Source organism: Antechinus flavipes, chromosome X (assembly GCF_016432865.1).
Source record: "Antechinus flavipes isolate AdamAnt ecotype Samford, QLD, Australia chromosome X, AdamAnt_v2, whole genome shotgun sequence".
Classification (NCBI taxonomy): domain Eukaryota; kingdom Metazoa; phylum Chordata; class Mammalia; order Dasyuromorphia; family Dasyuridae; genus Antechinus; species Antechinus flavipes.
This window is the reverse complement of record NC_067404.1, coordinates 19358161-19385485: the sequence shown is the minus strand read 5'-3', so window position 1 is coordinate 19385485 and position 27325 is coordinate 19358161. Positions and strand designations below refer to the sequence as shown.

Here is a 27325-nt window from a genome sequence, read left to right as displayed (position 1 = left end):
TCGGCGGTCGTTCGCCGCTCCTTAGAACTACGATTCCCAGAATTCCATGGACTGCAGGGGCGCTTCTTTCTGAGGACTTGCAGGGCCACACCGTTAGGGGTTACGAAGCAGGGAAGGCAGCGGTAAAAGAGGTAAGAGCCTCGGTTGAGATGGCATTCTGGGAAATGGAGTTTAGGAGCGGGAATGTCTTCGACTCGCGGACGTCTTGAATGGGCAGTCCGGAAGCCCACCCTGCGCAGGCGCACTAAGCTGTCTGGCCTGGCGGGTGCGTCCTCTTCGCTGGCAGCGTTGGTCGGATTGCAGACCTACGGGAAGGTAGGTCGGTGCCTGAGGGATCACGGCGCCCATGGGTGTTTCGGGCTGAGGCTCGAGGTCACCATGGTAACCGCTCGCCTGTCGCGTGCCGATGTCTTTGCCTTTTGCGGGGAGGCGGAGGACCCTGGGCTTTGGGGAGTGTGCGGGGTAGAGTCGAGAATGGGGGCGTAAGGAATGGAGAAGGGGCGGCTCTGACTTGAATGCCTGTGACCGCACCCTCGGTACCACCCTCTCCCAAGGGGAATCGGAGCCGCAGCTGGACTCCCTTTCCCTCTCAGAGACCACCCCTTTTCTGATCCGTGCATGTGGGTATGGGTGTGTGGGTGTGGATGTGGGTGGGTGTCTGAGTGTTGTTCCCTTGTGTGACTGAGCCTCTCCTCTGCCTGTTGAGCCATAAGAAGCTAGGGCCAGGCTGTGGATCTTTGGGTTTGGCTGACGGTAGTGGGACAGGGGCCAAGTCCCTGCAGATCTCTTTGCGTCAGAGAAGAGTTCTGTGTCCCTGTTTGTGGGAGCCAGCTCCACCAGTTCTGTATCTGCTTGTCTGTCTGCCTGCCTGCCTGCCTGCTGGCTAGTCCTCACCCTGTCACCATTCCTGTGTTCCAGGATCGCTGGGCATTCTTTACAGGGCCCTCGGTCGGACTAAGGCTTCTGGGGTCTTCGTGCTGACTTCAGCCTGTCTCTGCCCACAGTCTCCAGGAACCCACCCTGAGACTCGAGAGGGTGGGCTTCCCAGGAGGGAGACAGAAATTCAAGCCCCAGGGCCACTATCCCTATTTAGGGGGCATGGCTCCTGAGCCCCCCAGATCCCAGCTCCCCAGGACCCTCTCAGGCTCCTGAGAGTGAAAGTAGAGGAGACTCTCCCCACCCCCCTAACCCCAGGGAGTAGGAATCCAGCCTAGCAGGAGACAAACCTGACCAGAGATCTCTCAACCAGAGCTTCAGGGCTGAGGCTGGAGAGTGATACAGAGGAACAGATCCTGGGACTGCTGGCGCCTTTGCAATTCCTGACCATCTCTAAAACAGTGAGGAAGGGCTAACCATGGAGGATTTGACCCAAATGATTGGAGAGAGAGGTGAGAATGGTAGAAGGATATGAGAGTGAGGGCTCATTCTTCCCAAGACAGGAAAGAAGAAAAAGCTATTTGGAAGACCTGGTGGGAGGTTGAAACTTTGGGTATGGATTAGGGCTGCATGATAGGCTCGGTGAATGTGTTTGGGAGCTCATCATGAATCCCTCTCCATCATCCAGGTTAATCCTCTCCTCCAGTTCTAAGGTACTCCCTGAATTTAATTCCACAAACAATTATTACTAGGTTCGAGGCAGTGAAACTGTTCGGGAAAATGCATTCTGCAGTTGTTGCTGATTATTTCTTTGTAAACCTTTATTTTTTTTTTCCCTTCAGAAGGTTCTTAAATGAATTCATCTTGACATTGGGATTGTTCATTTCTCAAAGCCTTTTCAAATTTGTTCTCATTTTGGCCTTAAGAGAGCCAAGAAGACAGGTTAGGTTTGGGGGCAGTAAGGGGCAGGAATCTGGGCCTGTGATTTCATTAATACAAGAATTTCTGATGCGGAATTCCTCCAGTGATGCAGATAAGTAACATGTTTGTGACTTCTAACCTTAGAGAGTTGCCTGGGGAATTGAGAAGTTAAGTGACTCGCCCAGCATCCTGAAGTCACTATGTGTCAGAAGCAAGATTTGAACCCAGGTTCACCAGTCATTGTCCATTGGAGGAACACACCCAGCTGGGGTGTGGGGATTTCTAGCCTACAGGTAGATCTGGACACTTCAAGAAAATTTCTGATTCCTCTCCTGCCCCCCATTATTCCCCAGCTCTGCCTTCCCAGGATGAGAATCCCCCAGATGAGGACATGGCTGCTGTGGTCTTGCCAGCTGGACCCCAGGTGAGTCAGACTCAGTTTGCTTCCTTAAATGTCATTTTCCCTTATCCCGGAGCTTTGTGACCCAGTCTTCCCTGCCCTCTCCTCATGGCCTGGGCTCTGGGTCGCTAAGTCCAGCCACCTTCTTTCCATTTCTTTTCTCTATCATCTTTTGTGTATGATTTGATAACAGCTCCTTGTCAATTGATGCTCCTCACTGTGTTAGCCTAAGAGATGTCACTCTTCAGATTCTGTTCCTGCCTTTTGGCCAAATTTCCTCTATCTCCTCCTTATTTTCATGACTCCATCCTGGACCTTCTTGGCATTTCTCTGCATTTACATCCTACACAACTTTCAGCTACCACTTCCATGAATATGACTCCCCAAGTCTGTACTGATTTCTGAGATTTATATTCAGATCCCTACTGGATCTGTGGTATCCTAGATACAGGGGTCATTGAAGTGTACCGAAGGATCCCTGGCCCCTTCTTCCCCCCACCTCGTAGTTTGGAAAACCTCACGTTAATGTTCTGTTCTATTGTGCTTTTATTTGTTTTGTTAAATATTTTCCAGTTACATTTTAATCTAGTTTAGCAGCTCTAGTTCAGTTGTGGGTGTGCTTGACACCTCTGGTCAACAGGATCTCTCAGAATGTTCTACCAGCATCATAAACTCAGCATGGCCCCAACTGAGCTCCTTATTTTCTTTCCTAAACCTGCCTTTCTTCTGGCTTCAGTGTTTCTGTCTGGTGCCAGCATTCACCCACTCTCCCATTTTCAGATGTTAGAATTCTTAGACTCCCAGCTTTCCCTCTCATTTCTCATCTGTAATTAGTTACCATCCCCACTCCCTGCCATTTTCACTTCTGTAATTTCACTCACATTCATCTTCTCATCCCTATCCAAATATGAGCCCTTATTACCACTCATGAACTATACTTTTTAAAAGTTTACCCATCTCTGCTCTCTGCCTCCAATGCATTCTTCATACCAGTGCCAGAATAAGTTTGTTATGTATGATTTTAGTCATACCAGAAATGTTCAGGAGTTCCCAGTGTCCGCTCAGCAGAGTTTACACCCTTCTGCCTGTGGCCTTTATAGCCCTCCAAGGGCTAGCACTATCATATTTTGCTAGCATTTAAAGTCCAACTCTGATACCATTTCCTCTAGGAAGCCTTCCCCAGTTTGCCTTAATTCATTGACAATGTTCATTTCCCCTTCAGACTTCATATAGCAACTTGTTTTGCATTTTTAAAGTCTACTTACTTAGTATTATGTATTATAGTTCTCTGTATTTGTAGATTAAATAAGTTCTTTGGGATTAAGAGCCTTCATGTGGAATTGTTTCTGTATTCAAAGCCATACCTTTCTCAAGATGGTTTCTATCAGTCTCATTGTTCTGTTGTTGACATTGATATACTGTGAGCTTCTTGAGAAGGAAAATATATATATATACATGTATATATATATTTCTACTAAACAAAGATCAAAAAAGCAAGATGTGTTTGAATGGAAAACCAGAACCAGAACCACTTTACCTTCTGCTAGAAACTTAGAAACAGTGAGTGGATTTTAAAATGTGCTTACTTTGATGCTAATTTGCATGTACTAAAATAAGCTAATAATCTCTCACATAAAAAAAAGAGAGAATAGGGGCTCATCTTTGTATCAGCCCCTTAGCACACTTCCACATGCCCTGTGGGAGTGGCTGCTTAATAAATGGTCTCTGCTTTCCTTTGGTACTCTAGGAACAAATCAGAAATGTTAATGTGAATTTGTGTGTTTAGGTTAGTTTCAGATGTTAGTTCAATTGTTGTCCAGCAGCTATCAAGTATTAAGTGCATATTATGTGTGATTGTATGGTAGCCACTGGGGATACAAGTACAATAAATGAAAATATATTATGTTCTAATGGAGGAGACAAATACACATTGAAGTCTAAATAGAATAAGAAGAAAAGAAATGAAAATTAGTTCAACAAAGATAGTTTGAGAGGAAAGGCTATCAGAGATAGGCTTACATATCCATGTATCTGTGTATGTAGTATTATTGTGTGTATCATTTTGGTTATGTCCTTTGGTTAGGACCTCTTCTACCTCTGTTTCCACTCTGCACCTTACAAACTGGAGTAGAGAAATGTCAATCCCGTGCCCAGATGCACAGAGCCAGCATGTGTCAATCAAGACTTGAGCCCACATTTGCCAGACTCCAGAGCAATTCTTTGTGTGTGTGTGTGTGTGTGTGTGTGTGTGTGTAGAATTCATTAGAAAAACCAAGTTCTACCTCCAGATACTTTCAGAGTACTTCTCCTTATACATTCAGATATGTACATATATTACAGTTCCTTTCTTTGGCAGTTAAAGCTCTTTATAATCTGATGCCAACCTACTTTCCAACCTCATTATATATTCATGCACTACATTCACTCTACTGTCCAGCCAAATTACCCAGGGTATTTCTTGAACATAACAGTTTATCTTCCACATCTTTGCTTTTGTACCCTCTGTCCTCTATCCCCGAAATGTGCTTCCTGCTTACCTCCAAGCCTTGGTGTATCTTTCTCCAGGGCTCAACTCAAGGGTTACTTTTTTCCTGATCTGCTTATCTGCTAGTGTCTTCCTTCCCTCAATTACTTTGTATATGTGTTGTACATGCTTATATATGATCTCTGTCTCTCTCTTGTCTCCCCCAATAAAACTTACTTTTGCTTTTCTGTCCTCAGCTTATGGCATAAAGCTTAGCACATAATTAGTTCATAAATGCTTGTTGACTTTACTTTTTAAGTAAAGATTTTCAGAATATAAGGATTTATTAATTCATCAATTGTTGGTTTCATTAAAGCACTTAACAAAGCCTCTCATGTTCTTTCTTTCAGCAATCAGTGGCATATAAGAATGTAGCTATGGCCTTTGGCCAAGAGGAGTGGAGTCAATTGGACCCTACTCAAAAGGACGTGTACAGAGATGTGATATTGGAAAAGTATCGGCACTTGGTTTCAATGGGTAATGATGATTTTCCTCTTTAATTCAAAATCTTCCCATTGGATAATTTTACCTCCTCTTTTTTTTAGTATATATAAGATCTTTTAGCTTAGGGTTCTGGATTCAGTATTTCCAAATCTTTTTTGTCCTAGAAACATCTGTTCCTGTTCATTGTCCAACACTTGGTTGAATTGAAAGTAGGTGGCTGTAGCTTCCACGTCCTTTTTTTCCTCAATCCAAGGCTTTTTCCCATGAGATCCACACTGCATATACCTATGTAGTAAGAAATTCCTAGCCTTCCAGCCTGAAGACTATCATCTTTCTGAACTCACTAAAAGTGAGTTCTTTACCCATCTCCCATGAACTGTTTATAGGAATTTGCCACTATGCATTCTGTTGGGAGCCATTTTATTTCCTTCTGGGTCTTCCCTGGTGTTTCTCCCCTCCCTCCCTTCCCTGAAGATTAAGAGCTTGGTATAGCAGAAAAAACCTTGGCGTGTGAGTGAGGAAGTGGGATTCTGATACCTGTTCCATCACCCAGCAGCCAAGAGGCCTCAGGTTTAAACATTCTGGGCTACAGGTCCTTATCTGAAAAAGAATTCTTATTTGTGATTGATTATATTTAATAAGTAATTCTTGGAGTCTGATGTGCAGGATGCCTTTGTGTCCTCAACACAAATAATGAAGTCCTATTTATTTTTCTGTGAACAGGGCTTCCAATTTCCAAACCTGATGTCATCTCACAGTTAGAGAGAAAAGAAGACCCATGGATGCTGGAAAGGGAAGTCTCAAGAGACGTCTATTCAGGTGAGTGATAAAGAGCTGGTGATCATTGGAAGCAGTAGGCCTGTTAGTCATTGAGCACCTTTGGTATATGATAGCTGAAGAGCCTCACCTCAAAACCCTACAGGCTTACAGAGGAGGAGCTGGAGGCCTTCTTGGACACGTTTCCGCATAGAATTCGGGCTACTTGGACAGTTACTGTTTTGCCCCTTAGTTTCAAAAGAAGAACACTTTCTCCCTGAAGCTAATTCCTGTACTTGTATTCTGGATCCCAACACTTACTTTTTCCAGCACTTTACTCCACTACTTCATTACAGATTTTCTCTCGTCTCTTTAAACTTACCAAGCTTTCTTTTATTTGAAACAATTCAAACTCCTTTTTTTTTCCCTTGACTCTGCTCTCTCTTCTGCCTTTTGTCTTTTTTGTTTGTGTGTGTTGTTGATTTTTTTTGCTGAGGCAGTTGGGATTAAGTGACTTTGCCCAGGGTCACACAGCCAGGACGTGTTAAGTGTCTGAGGCCAGATTTGAACTCGGGTCCCTCTTAACTTCAGGGCTGGTGCTCTACTCACTGCACCACCTAGCTGCCCCTCTTCTGCCTTTTGTCAAACATCTCTCTTTTCATTGCAGACTTCCTCAAACATTCATTTTACAGCTGCTGCATACACTTCACCCTAAAAATCTCCTAAAATCTGCCTTACTTTCTGCCACTCTTGTGAAACTGCTATCTTGAAGGGCATAATTGACTTCCTGTTAACCAGTCCAATACCTTTTCTCTGCCTTATTCGATATTATGGACCAGCTCTACTTTTATTTTAAAGACTGGATCTCCCTGTCTTCCTCAGGCCTGATATGCAGAAGCTCCTCGCGGGCCTGATCCCACTACCAATTAGTAGGGGATCTTTGACCTGTTTCATTTTCATTCAGAACACTTCTTTAAGCAACCTGGTGATGTCCACTGCCAGGAACTCACCATATTGAGGCCTAATTTAGTGCAGACATCCGACTAGCACTACCCAGGCCAGCTTAAAATTCCCAGGCTGCATATTGACTAGCTGTGGCCTCCATAGGAGCCAGAATTATAGGCATGTACCCAGCTCACCTATCCTCAAACTCTTCTACTTTGATCCTCATTCTTTCCTTCTTCTTCCAGCTACTTCTCTGTCTCCATAAAAGTCTCTTCTTCTTCCCCTAAGTGGAAGTAGACTTAATTAATAACATTTAATAATTAATAATAATTTAATTTAATAATGATAATAAAGAAGTAATTAACATTTAATTAACTATTTTACAATTTTTGCTATAGGGTCTTTTCTTTCTTTTTTATTTAATAATATTTTATTTTCCCCCAATTACATGTAAAGAAAATATATAATTTTTTCAAGAAGCTTTTTTTTTTTGCAACTACCCCGAAAGTTTTCAAATGTTTGTCAACAGGTAACAGTAGATTATCATAGTCATTTGTAAGATTGCAGATTTAGGGTTGGAAGAAAATTTAACAATCAAGTAGTTTACACCCCTCATCTTACAATCATCTGGGACCCAGAGAGCCAAGTTACAGCCTCGAACGAGACAAACCAAAAAATTCATAAAGGTAACATTTCTAGCAAACCTGGTTTGTTAAAAACAAAATAGAACTCTGTTCTTCTAGATCCATATCTATATTTATGTACTTTTTTTACATCTAGAGAAAACCAGAATAATTAAAGTCACATACCAAAATTGCACATTGAAATATATTTATAATTTTTAGAATATCATTTTTAAAGAATGGCTAGCAGCCTTTTGTCTGGAAAATCAGAACACTTTTAGGTCCCAAATGAATGTTGAGAAAATTGAATAGAAAACTGTAGGAAGACACTTGTGTCTAGTAACGCCTAAATGTACATTCCCAGGTATATCCTTACCCTGATATATCAGAAATTGATTTCATTTCAATAAAAAAAAAATTGAACCAAGAAAACAAACACAAAGTTTATTTATGAAACCATGTCTTCAGAATAGGATATCAGACCTCTTTTCTTTCTTTCTTTTTTTTTTTAATATGATAGCTTTTAAATTTTTCCAAATACATGCAAATGTAGTTTTCAACATTTTCACATTCACTTTTTCAAAACCTTGTGTTCCAAATTTTTCTCCCTTCTCCCCCCACCCCTAGATAGCAAACAATCTGATATAGGTTAAACATGTGCAGTTCTTCTTAACATATTTCCACATTTGTCATGCTGTGGCAAGAACAATCAGATAACAAGAAGAAAAAAGCAAACAAACAACAGAGGTGAAAATACTGTGCTTTTATTGATTCAGTCTCCATAGTTCTCACTGGATATGGATGCCATTTTACATTCCAGGTCTGTTGGAATTGTCTTGAATCACCTCATTGTTGAAAAGATCCAAGTTCATCACAGTTGTTACTTAATCTTACTGTTGCCATATACAATGTTTTCCTGGTTCTGCTCACTTCACTCAGCATCAGTTCATGTAAGGCTCTCCAGGCCTCTCTGAAATCATCCTGCTGATTGTTTCTCACAGAACAATAATATTCCATAACGTTCATATACCACAATTTATTCAACCATTCCCCAACTGATGGGCATCTGCTCAGTTTCCAGCTTCTGGCCACTATGAAGAGGGCTACCACAAACATAATTGCACATACAGGTCCCTTTCCCTCCTTTAAGATCTCTTTGGGATATAAGCCCAGTAGAAACACTGCTGGGTCAAAGGGTATGCACAGTTTGATAGCCCTTAGGGCATGGTTCTATATTGCTCTCCAGAATGGCTGGATCAGTTCACAACTCCACCACCAATGTCTTAGTCTCTTTTCAAAAACATTGTGGGAAATGCCAACATTCATTTTTACTCAGGTAAAGACGATGGCTATGACTCCCCACTAGTCCTGTGCCAAGCTGTCCAGGGAAAGCACAGCAGCCCAGATGCTGGCTCCTCCAGCCTCAATCCCATTGGGCTTACTCTCTTAAGTTATGGAAGTAGTTCTAATGGAACAAAAGTCCACTAGTGTTTTCAGTCATTTCTTTACTGTATCCCTGGGGTGGCAGAGTATCATTGGCTCACTTCCTTCTCATGGGTCCTAATAACTCCCTGTCACCAAATAGTTAATGTGACCTCTTTCTTTGCTAGCAAAGCAGGCACAGAACTTGAGATATGGATCTGGAAAATTAAGTGTCATGAGTGTACAACTTCATACTCCCCAGTGCTGTTGTAAAAATAAGAATTTATGGTATTAAAAGAAAAAAATATTATGAAATGAAGTATAAATTGTACAATAACAGAATCAAGAACAATTTTCATATTGAAAAGGTTGGTGTTCTTATTTTTTCATACTCTGGCCTCATCACGCCCTTTTATCCTCTTACTCAGCTTATCTTCAATTGATAAGCAAAGTAACATTTTGCTACTCACTAAGAGCCTCTTTTCCTTCTGGCTCTCTGTGAACTCATTAGTTTCTTTCTTTCTTTTTTTTTTCCTTTATCACAATAGCTAGCCTCTGCTCAGCGCTGCCTTTCTGGAGCAACTTCCCTCTCGTATTCCATTTCTCTTATTTAACAACCTTTTCCAGTCTGGTTCTCTTTTTCTTTGTATAGTTAAGGCACATGCATATGAACTGACTTTCTAGTTAACCAACGTAGTAGCTTCATTTCTCAAAGCAATCAGGTACTTAAATAAAAAAGTTTGTGCTTTTTTGTTTTTTATACTATGCAATCTTCTCATATTATCTTCCCTCTCTACCCCCTCATTCCAGCCAACAGGATACCCTTCACTCCCACCCCCCAACTCCCTATTTCCACCCATCCAGCCACTCCTAATAACTAAGAAAAATAATAGAGCAAAAGTGACCAGCACAGTGACCGTATCTATCAAGTATATTTTTATAATCTGCTGTCCCCCTCCAACACATACACCTCCTTCCCAACAAAGAGGTTTGAGATATGTTTATCAAACTGTCCTCTGGAACTCATCATGTTATAAGCCAAAGACAAATTAAACAAATTTTTTTCATGCTTCCAAATCTGGGTCTCCAGCTTTGATCTCTCATTTGCATTCCAATCCCATACTTCCATCTATTTAGAGACCCTGGGATAACTCACACTTACCTCATACTCTTCTCATTCAAAATTGCACTCTTTGTTGCCTCCAAACTAGTTCTTCCCTTTGTTGTTCTTCCTATTTCTTAGGCAAGAAAACTGAAAATTACTTCTGGCTCTTCCCTCTCATCTGATATAATCATTCACTAAGTCCTGTTGATTCATACTTCGAAAAGTCTGATTTGTCATTTCTTCTCCACTTTGACTGACAGCATTCAGTGGAAACCACCATTACTGTAGGCTTAGATTGTTGTAACAGTCTCCTACATTTTCTTACATCTTATTTACTGATTACTTCTGTCATATTCTTCTACCCCCAAAAAAACATTGATTTCATCGTAACATTTCCTCTCAATCCAGGCGTGGTTATTGATTCCCAATGCCACAACGGGCACTCCACCTCATCAGATTTTTAAAAACACTTATTAGTGCCTTTTGTCTTTATATTGAAGTCATTTCGATTCTTCTTCCATATTGAACCTACCTCCTCAAATGTGTTGAGCGTACTTTCCTCCAATACTCCTATTGCACTTGTGTATATAGTATACAGTGCTGCAATTACCTGTTGTATTGGAGTATTCCATAATTGTTTTGTGTGTGATTTATGTGCCTGCCTACATTGGAAGCTTCTCCAAGCTTGCACATTTATTCCTATCACATCATTGATTTAGAACTGGAATCTTAGTGATTTTGTAGTGCAACCCCATTTTGCAAAAGAGGTAACCAAAGCCCAGTGAGAAAAGGCTACACAGGTAGTCATCCAAATTGGTATTTGAACTGTGTCATCTAACTTCAAATGTAGCACTCTTTCCTCTATAATACAGGCTTGGAGTAAGCACAAGACCTGTCCCACAAAATGGCTACAAAACAGGCTTTCACAAACTATTTTTCTTTTGGCTTTCTAAGGTGCCAGGAAGATGAGAAAACTTTGCTCTTTCTCATTTGTTTTGTCATCTTATTTTGCCCACCAGTTATTTTCTGTTTCATCTTTCCTAAGCAACTATTAGGAGAGAAAGACAAAAATTAAGATGTGATCTCTGCCTTCCAGAAGTTTATGGTCTTTTTAGGTAGCAGGATATACATAGAGAAAAGGTATTCATAATGGTTCAAAGTGATATGTGTCAGTGTCAAAGTGAAAAACTACAGCTAGTAGGAGAAGATTTTGGAAAAGAACAGGGTTGGCTGGAGTAGTTGGGGAAGATTTTTAGATGGGATTTGACCTTGGCCCTGAAAGATTTGGTTAGATGAAAAAACAGAAGGGAATTCTGGGTTGGAGAATAGAATGCTTAAGGCTGTGAATATTACATATTCTACCTAGACTTTATTTTGGGACTACTCATACCACTGCTGGGAAGACTTCCCAAACCAACTACCCTCTGCTTAAGCAGGAGCCTTCCTGGCATCAAACCATCATGATCATCAAGCTGGCTTACTCAAGATTCTTTTCCAGTTGGCCTGTGTATTTGCCATTGGGTTAAGGAATCCCACCTAAGCTTGAGTTTTTCTAGTGGAATAGTTGTAAATTCTTGCTGCTTTTAGGAAGCAAACTCAGCTCCATGTAGAAGGAAGTACATACCGTTCTAGGTTCACTCTTAACACTATGCTCTTAGATCACAGAATGTATACACTATTCTTATCTATTCCATGAGTACTAGATACCAATATCAGCTGTTAACATTCCAGCTTTCAGTTTTATCGTTAGTTTTGTGTGCTTTCAGTTCTTTTGTGTTTACAAAATGCCCTACTGATTAGGTAGTAGGTATTTAATCTAGCAACTGCATTCATACTAGTATACTTGTCTTGCCAAAGCATGACTCCTATTAACTTTATTCCTGTAGGATCCACACAAACTTAAGAATGTCCGACACACTCAAAATGTCCCATCCATGTCACGTGGCTTTTCTCGGAACCTACTTCTCCCACTTGGTCTATAGTCCCCATCTTCCTTATGTTGGCCTTTTACTCCTATCAACAGAGAGCAAGGAATAATGGGTAGAGGGTTTGATTAAGCAATTGGAACAGCATCCTTTTGGCACCAGGGAGATTTTTGACCAAGGTGGGACAGAAGGAAAGGGAGAATAGTATAATCTTTGGAGTTATCCAGTCCAGTCTTGCGTGGTTGCAGAAATCATTTCTATAATATCCTTGATCATCCATGGTCATCCAACTTTTGCCCAAACATTATTAGCGACACGTGAAGTCACTACTTAAAGAGGCAGCTCACTATTATCACTGGCTCGCTATTAGAGAATTCTTAACTAGATCAAGCCAAAATTTGCTTCCTTGTAACTTCCACATGTTAATCCCGATTCTACCTTCTGGAATATTATATAGCAAGTCTTATGCCCTTTACTACATAAAAGCCTTTAAGATAATTAAAGATTGCTCACATGCATGCCTTATCTTTTTTCAAGACCTAACTTTCTTGGTTCCTTCAACTGTTTCTGACTACAATATAATCTTTAGATTCCCCCCTCTGTCCTGATTGACAGCTCCAGAAATATTCTTATCACTGGGTCTCCCCAGATTTCCAGTAAGCATAAGGAAGACCTTTGTTTTTAATTTAATTTAGTTTTTCTTCAGTTAAAAAAACAATTTTTTCTACCTCCCATTAAAAAAATAAATTAAAAAAAACTTTTATAAGAAACATGCATTGTCAAGCAAAGTAGTTCTCTGATTGTGCATGTTCAGAAATTTAAGTCTCATTCTACATGCTGAGTAAAGAAAACTTTCTAATGGAGCTAGGCAACAATAAAATGAGCTATTTTTTGAAGGACTGACCTTCCCATCACTGAACACATTCAGGCATTTCATGCTCAATGGTAATGATTATTCTTGATCCAGGGAACAGATGATGGAACACACTTCTTCCTTCATCTTATTAGAGAAGTTGGGAACCGGTACTATGAAGAATGTTGCATATGATACAGATATACATAGAATACATATGATATGCATATGTACAATTGCTGGGACCATTGGTTTTGCTTACATGGTTTTCCTTGTTACAAAGAAGGGTTCTATGAGGAAGGAACAGTAACAACAACAAATGATATGAAAACAAAAATTCCAAAAGTATTGTTATTTGTTATATTATACTATTATATGTCATTTATTATATATCATATATTAATTCATTTGGTTTATTAATCATCAATTAAAGTAATTAATAATTCAAAGTAATTGGTAATAAAATTATTAATGTTATATTATTGTTATATGTGATTACGTATCATAATATTATATATAATATATAGCAATTATATTAACATTTTATATATTATTGTATATAATATATATTAGCAATTATAAGGTTAAATTATAACATTGAACTATAGCCTCCAGAAATTAACACAGTATTCGTGGTTTAATGTAAAAAGCACATAATAAAATGGAACAGCTCATTCCCATGACATTGATGTGGACAGTGTTTTAATGTCTGGTAAGGTACCCTGAGATTTCATCCTTCACCTAAATCCCTCTTTGTTCCATGCAGGTGACAGTATATTCTTGGAGGTTGTGCTAATAGAGCATAATGTCTAGCAGGCCCTGCCAAGCTGGAAAAATTTCACTTGCATGTTGTTGCAGGGCTCAGCAGCAAACACTTTCTTTCTTTGTTTCTTTTTTTTTTAAAAAAATAATAATAGCTTTTTAATTTTTCAAAATACATGCAGAGATAGTTTTCAGTGTTCACCCTTGCAAAACCTTGTTCTAAATTTTTCTTTCTTCCTTCCCTTCCCTCTCCCCTAGACAATAAGTAATCCAATGTAGGTTAAACAGGTGCAGTTCTTGTGTGTGTGTGTGTGTGTGTGTGTGTGTGTGTGTGTGTGTGTGTGTATCCGCATTTATTATGCTGTGCAAGAAAAATCAGATCAAAAGGGGAAAAAATGAAAAAGAAAAAAGAAAACAAGCAACCAAACAACAATAAAGGTGAAAATACTATGTTGTGATCCACATTCAGTCCCCATATTCCTCTTACTGGATGCAGATGGCTCTCCCCGTCACAAGTCTATTAGAATTGGCCTGAATAATGGCATTGTTGAAAAGAGCCAAATACATCACAGTTGATCATCACATAATCTTGTTGTTGCTGTGTATGATGTTCTCTACTCACTTCACTTAACATCAGTTAATGTTTTAATTCTCGCCAAGCTTTTCTGAAATCAGCTCAGCAGTGTTTCTTCTCTGAGGACCAGTCAAGCAAAATTTAGAGAGACTGGTCTAACTGCAGGGGGGAAAATTTTTATGCCACAGTTACTCCCAAAGATAGTCTCTCTTCTTGGAGGAAGGGAGATGGGAGCTGCATTGGTAAAGGGACCATAGCAATGAAATCACAGAACCTTAAAGTATTGAAGTGGTTAGTTTTTTTTTTTAGCCACATGACCCTATTGATGCTTGTTGGACTCCTAATTAATTAACACAACTCAGGCTCCACTCATCTCTGAGTTTATTTTTTTCAACCTAAATATAGTGTGTTTATTAATGATGATGATAACTTAAAATTCTATGTCATTGAGTGTTTTCACTAAATATATATAATACGTATTATATATAATATCACTAAATATATATATATGTGTGTTTTCACATATATTCCCATTTAAATGTTATAATTGCCTTTTGAATCAGTGAAAACATTAATTATTATGCCCACTCATTTTACAGATGAGGAAACCAGAACTTAGATTAAGAGACTTGTCTAGGTTGTGATGGAATTGAGACTCAAATTGGGTCTTCTTTCTACCATCTCATGTTGCTCCACAGCTTTACAGTTATTTGTTAAATTTCATTGTGTTGGGTTTTGCTTAATATGCCAGTCCATCAAGATTACTTTGGATAGCATCAGCTCTGAAGTTAGGAGGACCTGAGTTCAAATCTGCCCTCAGACACTTAACACTTCCTAGATGCGTGACTCTGGGCAAGTCACTTAATCCTAATTGCCTCAGCAAAAAAAAGATTACTTTGTATTTTGCTTCAGATACTTTATTAGCTGGAGAGGCAGTTGACAAAAAATGGCTAGAGAGAAGGGTGGCCTTGGAGTTGTGAAGTCCTGGGTTCAAATGCTACCTTAACCTCTTCAGTCACCTGGCTAGTTCTCTGTAACTATTAGTTACAGAAGGGTTGCTAATTTGTGTTAGTGGAGGAAACTTCAATGATGGGACTTATCTACATGAATCAAATTCTAAGTCTAGGCCCTACCCTGCCCCCCCACCCCCCCCCCAAAAAAAAAGTATTAGCTACTCCTCTCAGATTTGTGTGGCCAAAGATTTAATAAGCATATTTTCTATATTTTTTCCAAGTCTATAGATAAACCTTTTGAATAGAATTAGACCATAGACAGAGTTTTCTTATTTGATAATGATCTATTAATCTTTAAGGGATTAATCATTCTTAAAGTATTTGGTACTAGTCATAGCATCCTTTTTTTTTTTTTTTTTACTAATATTTTATTTTTCCAACTACATGTAAAGATAATTTTTTATCTTATTTTTGTTTTTTAATTAAAGCTTTTTATTTTCAAAATATATGCATGAATAATTATAAAATTCATCCTTGCAAAATCTTGTGTACCAAATTTTTTCCCTAGCCCCTCCCCTAGACAGCAAGTAATCCGATGTATGTTCAACATATGCAGTTCTATACATATTTTCACAATTATGCTGCACAAGAAAAATCAGATCAAAAAGGGAAAAAAATGAGAAAGAAAACACAATGCAAGCCAGCAACAAAAAGAGTGAAAATGCTATGTTGTGATCTACACTGAGTTCCCACAGTCTTCTCTCTGGATGCAGATGGCTCTTCATCCCAAGACCATTGGAGCCGACCTGAATCACCTAATTTTTGAAAAGAGCCATGTCCATTAGAATTGATCATCGTGTCATCTTGTTTCCATGTACAGTGATCTCCTGGTTCTCCTAATTTCACTTAGCATCAGTTCATTTAAGTCTCTCCAGGCCTTTCTGAAATCATCCTGCTAATTATAATTATAAAATATATGTTATTATATATATAATAATATAATTATAAAAAATAATATTCCATAACATTTATAAAGCACAACTTATTCTCAACATTCATTTTTGTAAATTTTGTGTTCCAAATTTTTTCTCCTTCCTTTCCTTTCCTACCCCCTCCCCAAGATAGCTCAAGCAGTCTATTATAGGTTATACAAGTCATAACATCTCTAAAGCAGGATTTCTTTATCTGGAAAACAATGATAATGTCTACCTGACCTCTCCCACAGGATTTTTGTGAGGATCAAATGAAGTAATGTATGTGAAAGCTTTAGCATTAGATGATGACAATATAATGATGTTCTCTTCTGCCCTTTGAGAGTAGCACACTCTGCCATTATTCAGCCACATTCTACCAGCTTATCCATATGAATGAGAACCACCTCTTAAGGCCTATCAATACCTCAGTATAGCTCAAGGGTGACCTTGTGTTGGAAAAAGGAAAGGCCATTAGGTGACAGGCAGGGCCCTGGGAAGTCTATTGTCTGAGGTCCAGCCTAGCTAGGCAGAGAGAGGCTCACTACAAGGCTGAACACAGGATGATGGCTTTTCAGCAATAGCAACCTCCAAAGACCATGAAGATGGAGAAACTTCATTGGTGGAAGGCATGCCAATTACTGACAAATTAGAGGTCTTATAAAAGTATACCATTGTATACTGAGACTTTGAATGTGTTATCACGATAGGTTTTGGACATAGCTAAACTATATTTTGTAGCACCTAACACTAGAATAGAATGTCTTTCTCAAATATTTATTGAATGTTTATGGCATCCTCCCATTATAATAACATTTTCAAAAGAAAAGAAAGGTATGAGATCAGTTTGTTGGGTACTGAAATCATCAGTATTTATTATCAGTATGTCTTTTTTTAAAACTCACCCTTCTGGCTTTTTTTTTTTTTCCCCTTAGACAATTGGGACTAAGTGATTTCCTAAGATCACACAGTTAGGAAGTATTGTCTGAGACTGTATTTGCACTCAGGTCCTTCTGACTCCAGGATCTCTGCTGTGTCTACTGTGCCATCTAGCTGCTCTTCACCCTTTTGTTGTTTTTGAAAACCAGGATATTTCCCAAGCCCAAGTTTCAGGTCTGCTTTTATCGTCCAGGATTTCTCCATGCCTCTCAGATCATGCCTTTAGGCCCTGTGAGCCCACTAGAATAGAACTCATCCAGGCCTGGGAATGAGTTCTTTATAACACTGTCTTAATCTCTATTTTGTGCTACAGTTTCTTGTTTATTCTGTTAGACCTTTTTATAGCATGGAGACCATTTTTTCTCCTGGGGCAACCATGGGATTCAAGTAACTTTGCTTGACAGAGATGCCATGGTTATTGCTAATTATAATAGCCATCCTTGAGAGCTGCAGCTCATTGTGCCTTTCAGTCTTCCCAGGAGGCATAATGGCTAGAGCTGCAGACCTGGAATCAAGAAATCCTAAGTTCAAATCTGTCTGAGACACTTACTAACTATGTGATCTTGGCCAAGTCACTTAATTTTCATTTTTCTCAGTTTCCTTATCTGTAAATAGGGATCATAAGCGTACCTAACTCCCCACATTGTTGCAAGGATCAAATGAGATACTTGTGTTCAGCACCTCATACTGGCACATTGTAGGTACTATAGAAATGTTAGTCATTAGAATTCTTGCTGATATATATTTTACAGGTGCTCACCATTTTGTGTATGTCCTCTTTGAGTTGGTCAACAAGCATTTCTTAAGCTCCTACTATGTGCCAGGTGTTGTGTTGGGTGCTAAGGATTCAGAGATCCAAATGATCTGATCTGCTCCCTCATCTCAAGCTCACAATTCAGTAGTTGGAGAACAATGGAACTAACAGTTCAGGAGTCAGAAGAGGCTTCATATCTTATGAAGAACTAAGGTGTTAACTGTGTGAGTAAGAAGGAGATAAAGATGCTGGGGAGATAGAAAGGGCAAGAGGTGCACAGCAGGTAGCTGTGTGGGATGAGGGAGAGTGAGGAGGTAAAAAGCCCAAGCTATTGAATTTTAGAGACTGGAAGGGAGGTAAGGCCCTCAGCAGAAATGGGTAACTTGTCAAGATGAATCTGTTTGGGGAGAGGACATGGATAAAGATAGAGTTCTGTTTTAGATGTAGTGAGTTTGAGGTGCCTGGAGGGTAGTCAGTTCAAAGTGTTTGCTAACCAGTTGGTGATAAAGCATTGGTATTCAGGAGACAGAAGGGGGCTGGACGTGGAGGTCAAGGAATCATCCACATAGAGAAGATCAGTAAGCTTGGGAGCTGCTGACATCACCATGGAGGTAATGGGGTGTTGCTACAGTACACAGAACCCTGGGCCTGGAGTCACATTCACACTTACTTGCTCTGTGATCCTGGACAAAGTCACTTCATTTCTCAGCTTCAGTTTGCTCAATAAGAAAATGAAGATAATGGACTCTACTTCCCAGGGTTGTGAGTAGCACTTAGCACAGTACCTGGCATACTAGAGATGCTTAATAAGTATATACTTATTCCTTTATTCCCTATCCTCCACTGAGGGAGAAAGTGTACAAAAAAAAAAAAAAAAGGAACTAGGACAGAGTTTTGGGATACAATCACATTTAGGGATGTAACCTTAACCCTGAGATGATAGCCTCTGGTATAAGCATAAAGAATAAAACAGATGTGGACTCCTTGAGAAAGGAGGAAAAACGAGTTGGCTACAAGACAACGGCCCCCTTAGGGATCTGTACTGGTAGATAGAGCTTGATAGTGATCTCTAGTATTGTAGAGGTGGAGGCATAGGGAATGAGAGCAGGTGCAGGAGGAGAGCACCCAAGATGCAGTATCACTGGGAAAGGAAGAGTGATGGGGCGGGCACATGAAAAGAACATCAGATGCTAAGTGAAATCAGCAGGACCAGGAGATCATTGTACACAATAAACAAGATTATCCGAGGATCAATTCTGATGAACATGAGTCTTTCCAGCAATGAGATGATTGAGGCTAGTTCCTATGATCTTGTGATGAAGAGAGCCATCTACACCCAGAAAGAGGCCTGTGGGAACTGAATTCGGATTACAACATAGCATTCTCACTCTTTTTGATGTTGTTCATTTGTGTTTTGTTTTCTTATTCAATTTCTTTCCTTTTTGATCTGATCTTTCTTGTGCAGCAAGAGAATTGTATAAATATGTTTGCACATACTGTATTTACTTTGTATATATTTTAACATGTATAACATATATTGGATTTCTTGCCATCCTGGGGAGGGAGCAGGGAAAAGGAGTGGGAAATTTGGGACACCAGGCTATGCAAGAATCATTGTTGAAAAATTATCTGTGCATATGTTTTGAAAATAAAAAGCTTTAACTTAGCCAAATGCCTGGTCATTATTTCTGTAGTTGCATTTTCTTCAATGGTTCTTGTTACAGCTGTTTGCAAACATCCCACAAAATCCGCAAAAGGTTCATTGGGACCTTGCTCTATTTTTGTGAAGGCTTCCCCTCAATCTTTTCCTGGAAGGGTACCCCAAGCTTTTATAGCAGCTGTTGTGATCTGCTCATAAGCTGTTGGGGGGTAATTAATCTGTTCTGAATTCTCTCCATACTGACCTTTACCTGTGAGTTTGTCAGATGCGATTTGTACATTAACTCCTGTTTGCCTATTGTGTCTGGCTTGACTCCTACATAATTCATAATACTCCGAAAGCCACAACAAGTTTTGTCCAGGTTCTAAACATGTCCTAGCTATGGATTTCTTTATGGGGCTACATCATCTTATGTTAAAATGTTACTAGATAGGCCAAACATTGTTTCTATCAATTCCAGTGAGTTAGCACCTTGTTTCAAGTTCTGGCCCACCACAGGTCCCCTTCATTTTTTTTTAGCATAGTAGTACTTTATAACATTCATATATCATAACTTGCTGAATCATCCCCCAATTGATAGCATCTCTTTGTTTCCAGTTCTTTGTCTCTATAAAAAGAGCCACCATAAACATTATTTGACATATGGTTCCTTTTCCTCTTTCTTTTTGGATACAGACTTTACTAATGTTACTGCAATTTTTTTTTTTAGCAATGTTATTGCTTATTTAAAAGGGTATGCACTTTGACCCAAAAGTGTTACTACTGGTCTTATATTCCAAAGAGATCATAAAAAAGGGAAAAGGACCCACATGTGCAAAAATGTTTGCGGCAGCCCTTTGTGTGGTGGCAAGGAATTGGAAACTGAATGGATGCCCATCAGTTGGAGAACGGCTGAATAAATTATGGTCTATAAATGTTATGGAATATTATTGCTCTGTAAAAAAATCCAGCAGGATGGTTTCAGAGAGACCTGGAGAGACTTACATGAACCTATACTAAGTGAAATGAGTAGAACCAGGAGATCATTATACACCTCAACAATAATATATGAGGATCAATTCTGATGGACGTGACCATCTTCAACAATGAGGTGAACCAAATCATTTCCAATTGTTCAGTAATGAAGAGAGCCATCTACACTCAGGGAGAGGACCATGGGAACTCAATGTGGACCACAACATAGCATTTTCATTCTTTCTGTTATTTTGCATTTTGGTTTTCCTTCTCAGGTTTTTTTTTTTTTTTTTTTCCCTTCTTGATCTGATTCTTCTTGTGCAGCAAGATAACTGTATAAATATGTATACCTGTATTGGATTTAACATGTATTGGACTACTGCCATCTAAGGGAGGATGGGGAGGGCAGGGGAGGAAGGAGGGAAAATTTGGAACAGAAGGTTTTGCAAGGTCAATGTTGAAAAATTACCTACATATGTTTTGTAAATAAAAAGCTATAATACTAATAAAAAAAAATAACTACTGTTTAATCTTAAAAAAAAAAAAGAGTATGCATAGTTCTAACAACTTAGAGGAATCATTCCAAATTGCTTTTCAGAAATAACAAGACCAATTCATAGCTTCACCAACAGTAACTTAATGTCCCTGTTTGTCCACCATCCCTCTAGCATGTCATTGTCCTTTTTTGTTAGCTTTGCTGATCTGATGGGTATGAGCTGGTACCTCAGAATTGTTTTGATATTCATTTCTTTAATCATTAGGTATTAGGAGAAAAGGTGCAGTGCAACACAAACTAGATATGAATGTACTTGGGGAATGTTTAACAAAATAAATAAAAATACATTAAAACACAGATGAGGTTAACCTGTGATTTTTCTGAATCAGTACAGCTCACAGGGATCTGTTTCTGAGTTTAACACTCCTAAGCAAGCGCATTTTTTTTTTTTTCACATAGCTATAATAGCCTGGATTTCTTTTAATGCAAAGTGCTTATTTAAATCTTTTGACCCTTTACCAATTAGGGAATGGCTATTAACTCTTAGAAATTTGAATTAATTCCCAGTATATTTTAGAAATAAGACCTTTGTCAGAGAAACCTGTTGCAAAGATTTCTTTTTTCCACTTTTCCTGCTTATCTTCTGATTTTAGCTGTATTGATTTTTTTGTATAAAAACTTCAGTATTTTGTAATTAAAAGTATCCATTTTATTTTCTGTGAGGCTTTCTATCTTTTATTTGGACATGAACTCTTTTCATAGATCTGGGAGGTAAGTTCTTCCTGGCTCTTCTAATTTGTTTATGATATCACACTTCACATTTAAGTCACATAGCTGTTTGGAGCTTATCTTGGTATATTGTGTGAGATATTGTTTATACCTAGTTTCTGTTATCCTGCTTTCTAGTTTTATCACCAGTTATCAAAAAGTATTCTTCCCTCAGTAACTAGGATCTTTAGGTTTATCCAACATTAGAGTATTATGTTAGTTTATTTTTATATGTTGTGTACCTAATCTGTTGCACTGATTGACTTATTTCTTAACCAGTGCTAAATTATCTTGACCATTATTGTGTTGTAGTATAGTTTGAGATTGAGACTACTATACTAGGCTTCCTTTCTTCCCACTTTTTCATCATTTCCTTTAAGATTCTTGATCTTTTGTTCTTCTATATGAATTTTCTTAGGATTTTTCTTTTCAAATTTTATAAAGTAATCCTTTGGTAGTTTGATTGGTTTGGCATGAATAAATTAATGTAGATAGTTTTGTCATTTTTATTATGTTGACTCAGTCTACTCATGAGCAGTTAATATTTCTTCAGTTACTTAAATCAGTCTTTATTTGTATAAAGGGTATTTTATACTTGTATTCTTGTAGTTCCTGTGTATCTTGTCAGATAGCTCCAAGTATTTTGTACTGTTTGTAATTATTTTAAATGAAATTTCTCTTACTTTTTCTTCCTGATAGGTTTTGTTGGCAATGTTGATGTTGTATGTGTTCATTTTACATTATACAACTTTGCCATAGTTATTTTTTTAGTTGTGGTTTTTTGGTTGTCTAAATCATCATACATCTGCAAAAAGCAATAATTTTGTTTCTCTTTTGCCAATGATTGTTCTCTGTTTCTTTTTTTTGCCTTGCTGTTAAAACTACATGTAGTCCAATACATGTTAAATGTTAAAATACATGTTATATTCAATATATGTATACATATTTCTACCATTATCTTGTTGCACAAGAAAAATCAAGTCAAGAAGGAAGCAAAAGAAAAACTGAGAAAGAAAACAAAATGCAAGCAAATAACAGAGAGAGTCAGAATGCTATGTTGTGGTCCACACTCAGTTCCCACAGTTCTCTCTCTGGGTGTAGATGGCTCTCTTCATGACTGCACAAGTGGAACTGGTTTGAATCATCTCATTGTTGAAGAGAGCCACGTGCATCAGAATTGATCATCGTATAGTCTTGCTGTTGCCTGGTTCTGCTCATTTCACTTAGCATCTGTTCATCTCCAAGCCTCTCTGAAATCATCCTACTGCTCATTTCTTATAGAACAATAATATTCATATACCATAATTTATTCAGCCATTCTCCAATTGATGGACATCCACTCAGTTTCTAGTTTCTTGCCACTACAAAAAGGGCTGCCACAAACATTTTGGCATATACAGGTCCTTTTCCCTTCTTTAATATCTCTTTGGGATATAATCCCAGTAGAAATACTGCTGGGTCAAAGGATATGCAGTTTGATAACTTTTTGAGCTTAGTTCCAATCTGCCCTCCAGAATGGTTGAATCCATTCACATTCTACTTATGATTTAGATCTGACTTTATTTGTGTGGAAAGTGTTTTGTATTTTAGTTCATATAGTTCCTGAATTTCCCTTGGCAGATAGATTCCCAAATATTTTATTCTATCAACATTTATTTTAAATAGAATTTCTCTTTGTATCTCTTGCTGTTGGATTTTGTTAGTGATGTATAAGAATGCTGATGATTTATGTGGATTTATTTTCTATTCTGCAACTTTGCTAAACTTGTGAATTACTTCTAATAGTTTTTTAAGTTTATTCTCTAGGGTTGTGGATTTTTGTACACATGTTTACCTTTCAAATGTACATTAATATCATCCATCTCCTTCTGTTAGAACTGTTTCTTTTGAATAAAGTATTGGTTTCCATTTATAGTCCAGTCCATAACCCCCAGTTTTAGTGATAGCTATGAAATCAAGTTTAATTTCTTGTATTACACCTTTTCAAGCTCACTTTGTTAACAGTTTGATTTTTGCTTTGGTATATGCACAGATGCATTTTATGTATAGTTATCAACCTGGAGATGATTATTCATCTCTAGATTCTGGATACCACTACCATTTTACAGAAATCTTCATTCTATATTGTCCACAGTGTTTTCCATAATATTTAGTTTTATGGTTTTATGGTTTTATTGAGTTTTTTTTTTTCTTCTCTCTCCCTCATAATTCAGTCTAAAGCCTTCTTATTTCAGGTCAGTGCTTCTCCTGTCAAACACATTATTTCTTGTTTCTGAGATCCGGAAAACAGCGAACAAATCCTTCTGTTGAATGTGAAATCTCTGTGGCTAGATATTCTGCTCGTCAGCTTTAAAGTTTGCAAAGTGTTTTAAATAGATTCTCACCAAAAACTCTTTGTGTACTATAGAGATTTTCCTATTTTACATATTAGGAAACTGAAGCATCCAGAGGTTAAATGACTTCTCCAGAGTCACACAGCTGGTGAGTGTCAGAGGCAGAATTAGAGCCTTTCTTTTTCACCAAGTTAGTATTTCCAGTACCCCATAATTCTGGATAAGCTGTTTTCATTCTCTTTGTTTACTGTGTGATGTGGACCATTCTGTCTCCTACATCTGCTCTTTTCCTGCCCACTTGTCCTTCCTTCTGCTTTTAATGGTATACTTAAGAGATGTTAAAGCTGTCTATGTTGTGAAAGTATTTTCATTTTTAAATTCATTATCTTATTTTCACTGTGGCAGTTTACTGTCTTCTGACACAGGAAATAGGCGACCTTTTTTATTTTGTATGTCTTTCAGATTGGGAGACTAAGCCTGAAATCAAGCAGTCTTCTCCAAAGCATGACTTTTCTGAAGAAGGCTCATCCCATGGGGAGATAATAGAAAGATTCACAAGGGATGGTTCCTGGGATTCTATGTTTCTAGAAAGCTGGGACTGTAAGGGCCAACTAGAGAGAGAGCAGGGCCTTCAGGAGAGCCACATGAGGCAAATGACAATGACACACATGAAAACCTCTGCTGGAGACAAAGGTCATGAATGTAATGAATTTGAGGGAACCTTCAGTCTGAAGTCTATCCTTGTTACACAGCAGAATGCTCCTACAGAAGAAAACCTTCTTAATTGTGATGCACGTGGAAAAAGCCTCAAAAAGAATTCAGATCTAGCTAAACTTCAGAAACTGTATGGAGTGAAGAAGGCTTGGAAATGTGGCGAATGTGGGAAAGGCTTTAGGAACCGCTCAGCTCTTATCGTACACGTGGGAATTCATAGTTCAGATAGACCCTTTAAGTGTACAGAATGTGGGAGTGCCTTTAGGCAGAACTCATCTCTTTTGAAACATCAGCGGTCACACACTGGGGAGAAACCCTTTAAATGTAATGAATGTGATAGAGCCTTTAGTCAGAGTTCATCCCTTATTGACCATCTGAGAATTCACACTGGAGAGAAACCTTATGAATGCACTGAATGTGGGAAAGCCTTCAACAAAAGTACACATCTTACTCAACATCAAAGAACTCATACTGGAGAAAAACCATATGAATGTATTGAATGTGGGAAAGCCTTTACCCGGAGCACACACCTTACTCAGCATCAAAGGATTCATACCGGAGAAAAACCCTATAAATGCATCGAATGTGGGAAAGCCTTCAAGGATGCTTCATCTCTTAATCGACATCAGTTCATTCATACTGGAGAGAGACCATATAAATGTGGTGATTGTGACAAAGCCTTCAGTGGGCTCTCAAGCCTTATTCAGCATAAGAGAATCCATACTGGGGAAAAACCTTATGGATGCAAGGAATGTGGGAAAGCCTTCAGCCAGAGTTCATCCCTTACCAAACACCAGAGATTCCATACTGGAGAGAGACCATTTAAATGTAATGCATGTGATAGAGCCTTTAGTCAGAGCTCATCCCTAATTCATCACCAAAAAACTCATACTGGAGAAAAACCCTTCAAATGTAATGAATGTGGTAAAGCTTTCAGTCAGAGCATACACCTTACTGAACATCAAAGAATTCATACTGGAGAAAAACTCTATAAGTGTAAAGAATGTGGGAAAGCATTTAGTCGAACTTCATCCCTTATCGACCATCAAAGAATCCACACTGGAGAGAGACCCTATGAATGTAACGTGTGTGGGAAAGCCTTCAGCCAAAGCTCATCCCTTACTAAACATCAAAGAACTCATACTGGAGAAAAACCCTATGAATGTAATGAATGTGGAAAAGCATTTAGTAAGAGCTCATCCCTCACTCAACACCAGAGGATTCATACTGGAGAGAAGCCCTATGAATGCGGTGAATGCGGAAAAGCTTTCAACAAAAGTACACACCTCACTCAGCATCAGAGAATTCACACTGGAGAGAAACCTTATGAATGCAGTGAATGTGGGAAAGCATTCACTAGGAGCACACACCTTACCCAACATCTTAGAGTTCATACTGGGGAGAAGCCCTATAAATGTGATGAATGTGGAAAAGCTTTCAGTGATACTTCATCCCTTACTAGACACAAATTCATTCATACTGGTGAGAAACCCTTTAAATGTGATGAATGTGGGAAAGCCTTTAGTGGCCTCTCAGGCCTTATTCAACATCAACGAACTCATACAGGGGAGAAGCCCTATGAATGTAATGAATGTGGCAAAGCTTTTAGCAGGAGTGCTCACCTTATTGAACATAGGGGAACTCATACTGGAGAGAAACCATATAAATGTAAAGAATGTGGGAAAGCTTTCAGTCAAAGCTCACACCTTACAAAACATCAGAGAACTCATACTGGAGAGAAACCCTATAAATGTTGTTATTGTGAGAGAGCCTTCAGCCAGAGTTCGTCTCTTATTCAACATCAGAAGATTCATGCTGGAGAAGAATATTGTATGTAAAGAAAAGCCTTCGATCTTTTGAATGGATGATCCATCACTCTTTATCCAGCATCAGAAATTTTGCTTTATGAGTTCAGTGAATACAAACGTGTATCGAGCATGTACTATGTACATAGGGTTACATAGAGTAATTTACACAAAGAAATGTTAGGTACTCTTGCAAAAATAGTTCCCTCCTCCAAAAGTTCTTGTGGATTGAGGGATGATCCTAGATGGGAGGGGGGAGGGGGGCTGGAGTTGGGTGGTTAAAAGATTAAATGTTGTAAATGTGGAATCTTAAGTATATTTCTGAATATTGTAATAGAAGACAATGGGAATTTCCAAAAGCACTGTATTATTTACATGCTAACGTGTATTTGAGCTTCTGAATCCCTAGGAATCCCTTGCAAAGGAGAGGGAGCTGCCAAGAAGTTCTGCCAAGTGGGCTAATGCTCATGGAGTAGAGTTGTGAGACTCTAAGGGCACTTTTGAGGAGAATTATGTGAGAATTTCTTATCATTAATAGGGAACTTACAGGTCATTAAGTTCAGGGATTTTCACACTTTTTGAACTCACAGAAACTTTATATTAAAAAAAATACAATTTTGGTTCAAATGGCAAAATTCAAAATATGTAAATATAAGTAACATTGAAATTGAAGTTGTTGGATTTGTAATTGACTATCTTTTTGTTCTTTAACTTGGATCAAGCTCAAACAGATACAACAATTTCCCTTGTATTGTAAGTTTTAATACTAACTAGTGGAAAATCTGCTACTTGTGTATTTTTAAAACTCACCTTTTGAAGTAAACTTTATTGAGATTCACTCACATAAA

General features: G+C 38.5%; 1 protein-coding gene across 4 annotated transcripts; it reads left to right on the top strand.

The window, feature by feature from the left end:
* On the top strand, positions 1-27325 carry LOC127542392 (zinc finger protein ZFP2-like). 4 transcript variants are annotated; one of them, XM_051967942.1, is made up of 6 exons: positions 1-315; positions 1250-1388; positions 2151-2221; positions 5072-5198; positions 5889-5984; positions 11383-13126. In XM_051967942.1, exons 2-6 carry the CDS (start codon positions 1355-1357, stop codon positions 11478-11480), a joined length of 426 nt encoding a protein of 141 aa, XP_051823902.1. In that variant the 5' UTR covers positions 1-315; positions 1250-1354; the 3' UTR covers positions 11481-13126. The 4 variants fall into 4 exon arrangements, with proteins under 4 accessions (XP_051823902.1, XP_051823904.1, XP_051823903.1 ...); XM_051967943.1 differs by lacking the exon at positions 11383-13126 and adding an exon at positions 8310-11368 and having other exon boundaries at positions 4-315; XM_051967941.1 differs by lacking the exon at positions 11383-13126 and adding an exon at positions 24421-27325 and having other exon boundaries at positions 39-315.